At 38.3% G+C, this 12666-nt stretch overlaps 1 protein-coding gene across 1 annotated transcript in view; it reads left to right on the top strand.

Annotated features, from left to right (window-relative positions):
• The window catches only part of TMEM245 (transmembrane protein 245), an 83935-nt gene that overhangs the window by 60949 nt on the left and 10320 nt on the right, over window positions 1–12666 (top strand). The window contains exons 15-16 of the mRNA XM_069476651.1: window positions 9625–9725; window positions 11063–11237. Coding sequence (XP_069332752.1) covers window positions 9625–9725; window positions 11063–11237 — 276 coding nt within the window. The remainder of the gene's footprint in view (window positions 1–9624; window positions 9726–11062; window positions 11238–12666) is intronic.

The raw sequence follows: 12666 nt of genomic DNA, 5'->3' as shown, positions 1-12666 counted from the left end.
CCTTTATTGGATCAAATTCAAGACTTAAAATGTATAGGTTTTGTTTACATTCCTCTGAAGAGCTTTCTCATGTAGATAATAGTTCTGTTTCTAAGAGCTCTTGTCAGATATCTCATTCTGAAGGATTGTGTTCAAGAAGAAATATGTTTGAAAGATTTTAAAAGGAAAAATATTATACAAATGGTTATAAAATATTATTGTAATATCAAAGAATGGTTTAATCTGCAAATTATCAGTGATACCAGATTTTATAAGCATTGGTCATTATTTGTCATCAGTGTTACAGTTAAGTGGAAATCATTAAACTCATTTTATATGATTCGTTTATAAGTTAAAAGTGGAATTGAAATTGGGGGATAACTGCATGACCAGACAGTGAAAGTGTTTGTTCTTAAAGCTTTGCCTTCTGAAATATGTGGCTTTTTTATGATCCCTATCTCATTGAATTTTTGAACCTTAATTATTATTTTAATTCTGAATAAGTATTCTTCTAAATTGAACACATTTGTGATTGGGTTATCATTTCATGAATTTTTGAGTCAGTGGCATGCATCCTTTATTCCCAAACCATTTTCCTCTCTTTAGCAGCATGTTGTCTCCTGAATGTATACATCACACCCTTCTTCCCTGATGCTCCCATTCTGCTTGCTCTGGTGGAGATATTGCACATTACTAAGTTGCATGTTGTCACGGCCTCAATGCAATTTAGTGTGTGTGATATTTTCACATGAGTGCATGCACACGGGTATGGCTCTTGCTTGCTGGGAGTACAGCTTTTCAGTGCTGCTGGGTGGGTGTCCTGATGAATTAGATAAGAGAATGTATATTCCATGAGATTTTCATTTGGAAAGTGAATGTGCTGCCCACATGTACCCCCCAATTTTGGAGAATTAAAAGTGTTTGATAGGCTGAGGTGGGAGGATAGCTTGAGCCCAGGAGTTTGAGACCAGCCCTGGGCAACACAGCAAGACCCTATTTCTAAAAAAAATAGAAAAACTCACTGAGCATGGTGGTGCACTCCTGTAGTTCTAGCTACTTGGGAGGCTGAGGCAAGAGGATTGCTTGAGCCCAGGGTTTGAGGCTACAGTGAGCTGTGATCCTGCCATTGCATTCCAGCCTGGATGACAGAGCAAGATCTTGTCTCTAAAATAAAATAAAGTAAAATAAAAATGTTTAGGTTAAAAAAAATTATTCAGTAAATCAGTATTTTCACTTTTTACTTTAAGCACATTGAATATTCATTGGAAAGAAATTCTCATTCATTTAAGGATATAAACAGTATTTGTTTAAATAGGTAAGGAAAAGTATAAATCTGTAAGAAAATGTGTTTTCATTTATTTGAAGAGATCTGTCTCGTATCACTGAAATAGAGAGGCAGAATCTCTTGTGCATATTTGGGAACATTAAATTAGCTGGAGTTCTTAAAGAGTATTCATGACAGTAAATATATTCCTTTTTAGCCTACATGGTTAAAGATTGTTCTAATAAACCTGAACCTTTAGTTTTTTAGGTTTCCAGGGGAAATGATCTTACATTTTTTGTCATGTATTTGGTTTTAAATTGTGTTGGTTTAAAAATTGCTAAATTCATTTCAATAGGTTTCTAATAGAGCTAGTTTTGAGATACAAATGTTTACTATTTGCTTATGTAGCTGAAACAACCCCTTGTTTTTTTTTTTTTTTTTTTCTTTTTCAGTTGGCATTAGAGTAAGCATCCATGATCACTAAGCATTGTCAAGGACACAAAACCACGTATTAGTGATATAAAATTACTGAGTTAATATTACAATAGTCAGAGTCTCCAGATGATCTAATGTGATGCCATTGTTGTAGCTTCTGTCTGTGACTCACACTATTTCCAGGGAACGGGGAGGAGTGGGTGGGGGGAATGGAAGGCTTCAGTGGAAGCAGCTCTTCCCCCGTGCCCCTCAGCAGCTGTCTAGGTCTGAATGCACAATGCGGCCATCTCCTTCATGTGGGGAATCTAATGTTAACCAGGTTTCTGTCATACTTTGGAGCTGGGTCTCGGGGGCAGATGAACCAGGGAAGGGAGGGAGATGTGACTTCCCAAAAGAAGTTAAGGCTGGGAAGAGTAGGCAGAAGGGGGATAGGGAGAGATTTGCTGAAGGATACAAAATTACAGCTAGATGAGAGGAATAAGTTCTAGTGTCCTATAGCATGGTAGAATGACTGTAGTTAACAATAATATATGGTTTCAAGTAGTTAGAAGGAGGACATTTAATTTCCCAACATAAAGAAATGACATGTTTGAGATGATAGACATGCTATTTACCCTGATCTGATCATTATATATATGGAAATATCACTGTGAACCCCGTAAATATATACAATTGTTATCATGTCAACTTAAAAAATAAATTAAAAATGAGAGAGATTAGAGAGCATTCAAGGGAGCTGGGGAATACTTTCCCCACTGGGAACTGTTTGTGCTGTGTCTCTGGACACTGACCGGACTCTCCCCACGAGCTCACCTTCAGTTGAGGCACACTGAATTGCAGTGAGGATAGAATACTGGGAAGTCTTCCTCTTTGACCCTTACAAAGAAAATAGGGACGACCCAGTGTTGTAGAGTAGGCAGAATTTTATTTTGGACTCTTTACTCCTCCTTTGTTACTTTTCTTCTTCCTTACACATGTGCTTCCTACTTGGCTGTGGCCTGTGGCCCCTTGTACTCCAAGTCATAGAGCTTCTTGACTGTGGTTTATCATTCTCTCCATCCCACTCCTTGCTTCAAATCTCATTCCATTAAAATTGGGTCATCTGATCAAATCCTGAGTTGTCTTGTTCGTTTTCTCTTACTCAGTTTAGAAAAGTAACAGGAATGGTCTTGCTGGTCAGAAATGAGAGAGAGCAGATAGCTGAGATGAAATGTCAGAAAATGTGTGAAAAAGTTCCACCTTAGAGTTTTGTTTTTTTTTTAGAGACAGAGTCTCACTCTGTTGCCTAGGCTGCAGTGTAGTGGCTCAATCATAGCTCACTGCAACCTCGAACTCCTGGTTTCAAGTGATCCTCCCACTTCAGCCTCCTGAGTAGCTGGGACTACAGAAGTGTGCCACCATGCCTAGCTAATTTTTAAATTTTTTGTAAAAACAGAATCTTGCTATGTTGCCCAGGCTGGGCTCCAACTCCTGGGCTCAAGTGATCCTTCTACCTCAGCCACATGAGTAGCTGGGACTACAGGCATGCACCACCATGCCTGGCTTCATCTTAGAGTTTATAAAAGATGAAGATAAAGAGTTGGTTAGGAAAAAATCAACATCCTAAACAATCATTTGCAATCAGTTCAAGCCCCCGAAGAAGAGTTATGTATACATAGTTGTGTAAAGGAGGCATGGGTGTACCCACCTGTAGTGCCATACAGTATAAATATACAATAGGGGTTTTTTTAGGGAAAAATTTAGCAGAGAAAAAGCTTCATGACTCTTGGAACTTTTATTGCACAGAGAGAGAGAGGTATGCTCAGATAGAGCATAGCTGGATTGAATGCACTATGGCCTATCTTCCAACAGAGAGGAGTCTATGTATGGTTTGGGGCAAACATCTATGACAGTAGTAATAGAAGGACTCTGAATGAGGAAGAGGCCTTGTTAGAGCTCAGTGGCTGGTGTCAGTCTCTTTTCCCATTGAGCTAAATCAGATCAACTGAGCTACCACAAAAGAAGGGCGTGAAAGAGCATCCAGAGTCTTCTGAATTGATTCTTGTCAACTGCTGAGTACTCGGAAAGCTTGTAGATGCAGTTAAAGAAAAACCATCAGTAATCTTTCAATAATCCATGAAAAGAAAGAGTCCCAGAATACTGAGCACAGGCAAATATTCTTTTATTCAACAGAGAGAGTTAGAGTGGAGGAAGACTACATATTCTGGAAATATTAGACTGGTGAACTTGAGATAGGTTTTCTGTCAGTTTCTTCAGTAGATGCTTGATCGTACGGTTGTGAGCGGTTACAAAGGGAAGGGTAATTCCCGTTGACACCATAGATTCACACAGCACGAGTCACACGCAACCACCCTTGGGGAATGCCACAAGTCCGAATCTATTGTGATTTTTGCAGGAGATTTGACGAAGTGTGTATCATAATGGCTTTCCTTGATAGCAAGACAGCAGGGAAGTGCTCACTGAGTTTGAGTATCCAAAAAATGTTGATTATTTGGTTGTGATATCAATGAGTAAATGAAATGAGGGAATGATCTTTAAGTGGTATGATTGTAGGGAATATTCTTGCATTGATAAAATTAATGATTTCTGGTAGCCATTCAGACTATATTGTGCATGCCATTAGTTATTGCCAGATAAAGTTTTATTTGACTATGGGAGTAAATTATTCCTAGCAGTCTCTGAATTTTAGGTTCCAAAGAACCTAAGAGATGAGTGATTACATGTCAGTGTTATATTTTATTGCTTATATAGCCTGTTCTGTACTTTGCAATTTAAAATAACTGAACTGAAACTCTCTGGTATGCTACTTGCATATACAAAGCATGTAACAAAGTGCTTGGCACGTAGTAGGTTGTATTTCCTGTTACTGCTTTAACAAATTAGCATAAACTTGGTGGATTATATAAAACATTTTTTATCTTATAGTTTGGGAGGTTAGAAGTCTTAAAGTCAAGATGTTGGCAGAGCTATGTTCTTTTTGAAGGATTTAGGGGAGAGTCTGTTTTCTTGTCCTTTCTGGCTTCTAAAGGTTGCCATGCTTTGACTCCTGGCTCCTTCTTCCGTCTTTAAGGCCAACAGCTTGGCATCTTTAAATCTCTCTGTCTTTGAGCTCTGCCCTGTCCTCGTGTCTCCTTCCCTGACTCTGACTGTCCTACCTCTCTCTTTGTGTAAAAATTCTTTTATTGAGATAAAGTTTATATAAAATTGACCATTTTAATCACTGTGTAGTATACAATGTAGTGGTTTTCAGTGTATTCACAATTTGTGCAGCCATCGTCACTATCTAATTTTAGAACTATTTCCCTGTTATAAGGACTTTCTTTTTTGCCTTTTCTTTTTAAAAAAAAAATAAATAAGGTAGAGTTGACAAAAACTGTATAGGCCCGCTGTGGTGGCTCACGCCTGTGATTCCAGTGCTTTGTGGGGCCAATGTGGGAGGATCACTTGAGGCTGGGAGTTTGAGACCAGCCTGGGTAACATAATGAGACCCTGTCCCTACAAAACATAAAAAAATTAGCTGGGCACAGTGGTGCACACCTGTAGTCCCAGCTACTTGGAAGCTGAGGCTGAGGTGGGAGGACTGCTTGAGCCTAGGAGTTAAAGGTTATAGTGAGCTATGATCACGTCACTGCATTCCAGCCTTGGCAACAGAGCAAGATCCTGTCTCTAAAAATTAAATTAAAAAAATTAAGAAATTGTTTATATTTACAGTGTATAATATGTTTAGACATATGTATACATTGTTAAATGGTTAAATCAGGCTAATTAATATATCAATCATCTCACATTCTTATCATTTTTGTTGTGAGACCATTTAAGATCTCTCATCAATTTTTAAGTATGCAATGCATTATTATTAACTATATCACTATGCTTTATAATAGATCTTCTGAACTTATTCATCCTATCTGAAACTTTGTACCATTTGTACATCTCCCTGTCCCCCTGTCATTACCCCATCACTCTTCTTCTGTGAGTTCAACTCTTAAATTCTACATATGAGTGAGGTCATGTGGTATTTGTGCCTGGCTTATTTCACTTAACATAGTGCCCTTCAGGTTCATCCATGTTGTTGCAAATGACAGGATTTCCCTCCTTTTTGAGGCTAATTAGTATTGTGTTGTGTATATGTATGTGTATACACACACCACATTTTCTACTAATAGCTACTATTAATGAGCATCTGCTGTGCACTGGGTCAGTTACTAGGGGCTTCAGATGCATTGTCATTTAGCTTTTCATGAGCTGATTTGCTCTTTCTGCCAGTATCCACTCATATAATACCATAAGTGTGGAGTGACCTTACATCTGGAGGAGACGTGGTATGATGTAGGAGGCAGTGACTTCTAGGTTGGTATCCATGGACTATTATTTTTTTCTGAATTGCAAGATCAAAACAATTGCTAGTGTTTGTTATAAAGTTAAATAGACAACATATGACCTAGTATCTACACTCCTAGGTATTTACAGAAGAGAAATGAAAGCATGTGTCCACACAAAGACTTGTACTTGAATGTTCATAGCAGCACAGTAGCCCCACACTGGAAACACCCCAAATGCCCATCAACTGGTGAATGGATAAACAAATGGTGGTATATCTGTATAATAGAATACTACTCAACAATAAAAAGGAGCAAACTACTAATATACTCAACAGTGTGGATGAAGCTCAGAAGCATTATACTGGGTGAAAGAAACTAAACACCAAATGCTACATGAAGACAGAGTGAATATACATAACACTACTGAACTGCACACTAAAAATGATGGTAAATATTATGCTATGTATATTTTACCACAATTTTAAAAAGACCTATATAAATTATGATTGTGTTGATATGAAATTACAGACAGGGCAAGATTATAGTCATGGAAAGTATACCTGATGGCTGTCAGAGGCCAGGGTTCTGGGAGGGACTGACTGTAGAGGGTACGAGGGAACTTCTTGAGGTGAAGGAAATGTTGTGTATCTTGGTTGTAGTGGTGGTTATGGGTACACATTTGTCAAAATTACTGAATTGTACACTTAAAAATTGTGAGTTTTGATTGTGGTGGAGGGTCAGAGTGTGCTGGCTGGGCCCAGGCCAGCTATTGAAAGTGAGAGGGCACCGACAGCCAAAATACCTATTATCAACAAGATTTGGCATGTTCTTTATTAAAAATAGAACCTTTCCATTTAAAAAAAAAATTGTGAGTCTTATTTGTAAATTACAGTTCAATAAAGCTGATATATGAAAAGAGAGAAGAAAGCTGTGCGCAGTGGCTCACGCCTGTAATCCTAGCACTCTGGGAGGCCAAGGCGGGAGGATTGCTCGAGGTCAGGAGTTCAAGACCAGCCTGAGCAAGAGCGAGACCCCGTCTCTACTAAAAATACAAAGAAATTAGCTGGACAACTAAAAATATATAGAAAAAATTAGCTGGGCATGATGGCGCATGCCTGTAATCCCAGCTACTCAGGAGGCTGAGGCAGAAGGATTGCTTAAGCCCAGGGTTTTGAGGTGGTTGTGAGCTAGGCTGACGCCACGGTACTCTAGCCTGGGCAACAGAGCGAGACTCTGTCTCTTAAAAAAAAAAAAGAGAGAGAGAAAAGAAAATATTGCTAGGAATTTGAGAAAGTTAAAAAATTGTATCTCTGAGTAAATCGTTAGAGGATTTTTCTCTGCTGTTTTATAAAGATTGTGTGCCAGATCATGAGTAACGAGGTAGAGGGGAATATATTGTTTTTCATCCTTCATTGGGTTACATGCTTAGTAACTGCAAACAATACGTAGTGTGTTTAGAGTCCACAAATTATTTAAAAGTTGCCATGGCTGGGTGTGGTGGCTCACGTCTGTAATTCCAGCACTTTGGGAGGCTGAGGCAAGAAGACTGCTTGAGACCAGGAGTTTGAGACCAGCCTGGGCAACATAATGAGACCCTGTCTCTACAAGAGAGTCTTTAAAAATTAGTTGGGCGTGATGGTACACCCCTGTAGTCCTAAGCTACTTGGAAGGTGGAGGCAGGTGGATCACTTGAGCCCAGGAGTTCGAGGCTGTAGTGAGCTATGATTGTGCCACTGCACTCCAGCCTGTCTGGAGTCCAGTCTCATAAGTAAGTAAGTAAAGTAAAGTAAAATAAATAAATAAATAAAAGTTGCCTTGATGAGAATATCACCAACTGGTGTTCTCAGAGGTAGAAGAAAGAAGACTGCTGTTTCATGTAAGTGGTCCTTTTGGGATTGAGCTTTGCTTACTTGCCACTCACAGAGCTGATTCAGTTGCAATATTCTGTTGCACCTTTGATGTCCACTTATTTTTGTCGTGAAAATTTAAAAATAACAGAAAGTACCACATCTGTATCTTCTCTCATTGACCTCCCTATTTCTTGACGAGTTCCATACTTTTCTTTCTTTTTCTCTTTGGTTGTTGATGTTGTTATTTCTTCCTTCTCAAAATCTTTGTTCTCCCTCGGTTTCTGGGAACACCACACTCTAGTGATTTTCCTCCTGCCACAGAAATGACTTCATTAACTCTTTGGCTGGTATATCTTTGTCCTTAGGTCCCTTATGAGAATGCAAATTATTGCCCCATCTTCTCTATGCATGCCCCTTTAGGATATCTTATCTTTTACTGTGATTAATCTATTCTGGTGCATCTCAGATCTCTTGTTCTGAGTTCTCTATTAAGCCTTGTCTCTTATTTCAGCTACCTCTGGGGTATTTTCAACATCTTTTTTGACTTACCATAGCCCAAACTGAACTTAATCCCTTTTTTTCCATTCCCCTTCCATCTGGCTTCTCTATGTCTTTGAGACATTACCATTCTTTCCCCTTTAGGTTTATAACCTGAAACTGTCATTTTCTCTTTTTCTTTTGTTTCCTCTATTCAGTTGCTGTTCAGGTCCTTTATATTTCCTTGGGATATCTCCCTTCCTTTCGGTATGTTTGATACCATTTTAGTCTGGGTCCTTGTTGTGGGGGTCACGTGGTACCTTTACAACATTCTCTAGTGAAAGCTGTTGGTCAGGATGACAGGGTTTCACAACTGGGCAGCCACCCTGTCACCAGATCCATGTCTCAGAGCCCTATTAAATGAATCACTAGGTTCCAGAGCTTGACTTTGCTCTTGTAGTATACCTCTTGGGATGCTTTAGAAAAGCGTGGTATTTCTTATTGCGTATACAATGTCACCTTTGCTCCTTTTTCAATTTCAGCTTTTCCTTGTTGTGAGTATATGAGAGTGCTTCCCCTGCCCCTGTGCTGAATCCTGGTTTTTTATAATTTTGTGATAACTTGGGATTACTTAAGGTTTGCTGCCTTTGTGCTCTCTCCAAACGGTTCCTTATTTCTCCTTCTCACACGGTGCCGCCTTACTAATCTTCTAATTGAAAAGCAAACACAAAGCACCTGATATTGCAGATTTTCATGTACTAAATTTCTGTATTAATCACTGAATGTATGTGTTTTTTAAATCTCTTTTGTATTTGGAATTTCTTTTCCATAATGTTTTTTCCCACAAATTCTTCACCAATGACCTGAATGCTCTGATAGCATTTGTAGAGGATATTATTTTGTATGTTTGGTTACACGGTTAAAGAAATGTGGGAAAATTTTGTTCATGAGAGAAGAAAGATGATGAATTATAAGTTGTGCTATCCCTTGTTGCTTCAGAAGTGAAAAGAAGGTAAATTATTTCAGTGAATATAGTATTCTAGGGTGTTTCATTTCAGTTATCTTTTCATCAGAGAGAAATTTAAAGAACAGTTTGCTGAACATATTCCAAGATTTAAAATAAGGTCTGTAGGTTTCTTTGGAATAAAATGAAAACAACATTTTCAGGCCAGTAGGAAAATTGAAGCTATTACCAGATTTGGGATGAAGTGGCCAGAAGCCTAGAAGTATCAATTTTTCTGAATCACAATATGATACCATGTTTATTTACTTTTTCTTTTATCTTTCGACATTCTAGAGGGGTATTTGATGCTTCCCTCAAAATGGCTGGCTTCTATGGATTGTACACCTGGCTGACTCATACTATATTTGGCATCAATATTGTCTTCATACCATCAGGTAACAACCATATTGTAACCTCCGCTGTCTTCTATTTAAGGAAAGTTAAGCCATTCTGCATACATTAGGAAATGGTCTGTTTCCTTAAGTTTAAAATACTAAATTTTGTGGCTCAAGATCTAATCTAGTCCAGATTAGGAGCAGAAATATGATTTGTAATACCTTTGTTTATTACTGTACCCCCGGTAGCGGGGTTCATACCCAGCACATAGAAAGCATTGCATAAGCATTTGTTAAATGAATGAATGTCTTAGCACTTAGCGTAACAGCTAGGTGCTCAATGAATGTTTGAATTGAACTCATTGGCAGGGAGCAGTGCCCATATAACCCATGAGGGATACCGTCCCAGGGGCAAGATGAATGCTTCTGAGCGCACATAAGTTGTCTCCAGATCTTTTCTGTTGACACCCTCATTTCCTAAGCACCAGATGGTTTAATACCATCTTACTCTTTTTCCTCTACATTACCTCTGCTCCTCCCCTTCCACTTTTTCTTCCTTTATTTCTGTGGCTGCTTGTTTTCCTAAATATCTCTGCCTTCCACATTTGCCTCTACCACCATTTCCACTGCCCTCTCTTTCATCTATGCTTCTTTCTTTACGTTCCCAAGTTCATTCATGTTCTTTCCTACTGTGGTGTCCACTAACCCACCTGCTGACATGCAAGCACCCTGTGAGGCAGGAGGGTAGGTGGTGTTCTTGTTTTATAGATGAAAAACCAAGTTTTCCAAGGTCACACACCTGGCTGATGGTAGGACCAAAACTAGAACCCATGTCTGCTTGACTTTTAATCTGGAGGGAAGCCAGATGGAGAGAGAGTACTTGAATATCGTGCTCTGCAAGGGGATGAGCTTGAAGCAAGGACCTTCAGCTTGCAGAGATTTTTTTTTTTGTTTTTTGTTTTAAATTATATTTCATTTTTACTAGAAAAAAGCAAGGTAAAGAATATACATTCATATCTGAGGTTTAGAAACTGATTTCTGATTTGGCTTTGGACTCCGTACAAATTTTGACACATATTCTACAGGTATATTTATAGGACTGTACATTAACCATTGATCCAGAATAACATCTGCAGAACACTGAAATTTTATTATTTAATACTTAACAGATCCATAAAGAAGACACACACTTTAGATTTTCAGTATCAAGTTTTAAGGTATTGAACCTTTATTTAACTAGAAAACTCAGTTAAACATGATGTATCATTCCCCTAAAATTTGAGTTTGCGAGTATCTGTTAACTTCGTAGAAATTTTTAAGTAGGAGAAGCTACTGCTTAGGTTCTGTTGTTTTGTTGATGATGCTGAGTTGCTTTTCTTCTTTTAATCTTTTATTAGCTTTAGCAGCAATCCTTGGAGCAGTGCCATTTCTGGGGACGTATTGGGCAGCAATACCTGCAGTTCTAGACCTGTGGCTGACACAAGGGTTGGGATGCAAAGCCATTTTACTGCTGATTTTTCACCTCTTGCCAACATACTTTGTAGATACTGCAATCTATTCTGATATATCCGGGTAAGTATTCCACAGAACTTCTGAAGTTACTGGTGAATCATCTAGGGATTTCTATTGCATTTTTTTAAGGAGTTATTTTTTTCTTGGGAGTGGGCGAGAGAACTGGTGGTAGGATTTTTCAGTGAAGTAGCCTTTTGAGTTCTCACTGATATAATGAAATTTTAATTTAAAATAACATTGTTCACAAGGCATGAGTTGTTTAATTTTGATGTTACTCAAATTCAGATTATGGTTTAGTGAAACTGTCATAATAGTTAATACATACTATTTTCTTTAAGTAAATTAAAAGTAGAATAGACAGAGTCGTAAGTTTATAAAAAGAGTACCCTTCAGTTAATTTAAATTATGTAGAAGTTGGCTGGGTGTGATAGCTCACACCTGTAATCCCAGCACGTTGGGAGGATGAAGTAGTAGGATTGCTTGAGCCCAGGAGTTCGAGATCAGCCTGGGGAACACAGTGAGACCCTGTGTATACTAAAAAAAAAAATTAGTTGGGCATGGTGGCGTGCACCTGTAGTTTTAGCCAACTTGGGAGGCTGAACCAGAAGGATCACTTGAGTCTAGGAAGTTGAGGTTACAGTAAGCTGTGATCAGGCCACTGCACTCCAGCCTGGGTGACAGAGTGAGACCCTTTCTCTCGGGGGGGGGGGGGGGGGGGTTGGAAATTAAATAAATAAATAATGTAGAGGCAAGTTATATGCCACCTTGTTTTCTCTGTGATAAATTAATGTAAAGGAATAACTGATCTAGAATGACTCTGAAGCCCCAAAGTTCCAGCACAAAAAGAAACAAGCAATTTTATGAGCCAGTCTAAGGGGAACATTTTATGTATAAAACTTGAGAGGAAAAAATTAAAAGGGAGAACATCAGTATGGTTAACTAGTGTTTAACAGTTGAAATTTGAGTAGAAGTAGGTATATGATTTATACTTAAGTGCATTGATTTCTTTAAATTTTGCTATAAATTTTATATTAAAGTTTACGGGTAGAATTTAAGGTACATATGATTTTTATCTTAAACTACTTAACTGGCATCATTAGGAAATGAAAGGTAATGTATTGGTTTCTTGGAGATGGGCTCACCACAAGTGTACTTTAATTAAACTGTTATATATTACAGAATATCCTTCTAGTGTACTAGTGTATTTCATTATTTGCCCCTCACTAAATTGTTCTCATCTGTGTTTAAAAGCTGGAGACAAACCAAACATGACTTATTTCCCAGTCTCTCTTATTATCATTGTGCTGTGCTGCTATATTCTATCTTATTTTACTCTATGTAAGTGATATTGTGATAAGGTGGAGGGCATTTGTACTCTCCTGTGAAGTAAAAATCTTGGGCTTTGTGACAGATATTTTCCTCCTGAGGCCTTTTATCCTTACTGTGTTAAAAAGTATATTTTAGGAGGTTGCCAGAAGTCCAGCCTGTG

The sequence above is a fragment of the Eulemur rufifrons genome, chromosome 7 (genome assembly GCF_041146395.1).
Source record: "Eulemur rufifrons isolate Redbay chromosome 7, OSU_ERuf_1, whole genome shotgun sequence".
In the NCBI taxonomy this organism is placed as follows: Eukaryota; Metazoa; Chordata; class Mammalia; order Primates; family Lemuridae; genus Eulemur; species Eulemur rufifrons.
Note: the sequence above shows the minus strand (reverse complement) of the source record. Positions and strands in the feature narration are given on the sequence as shown.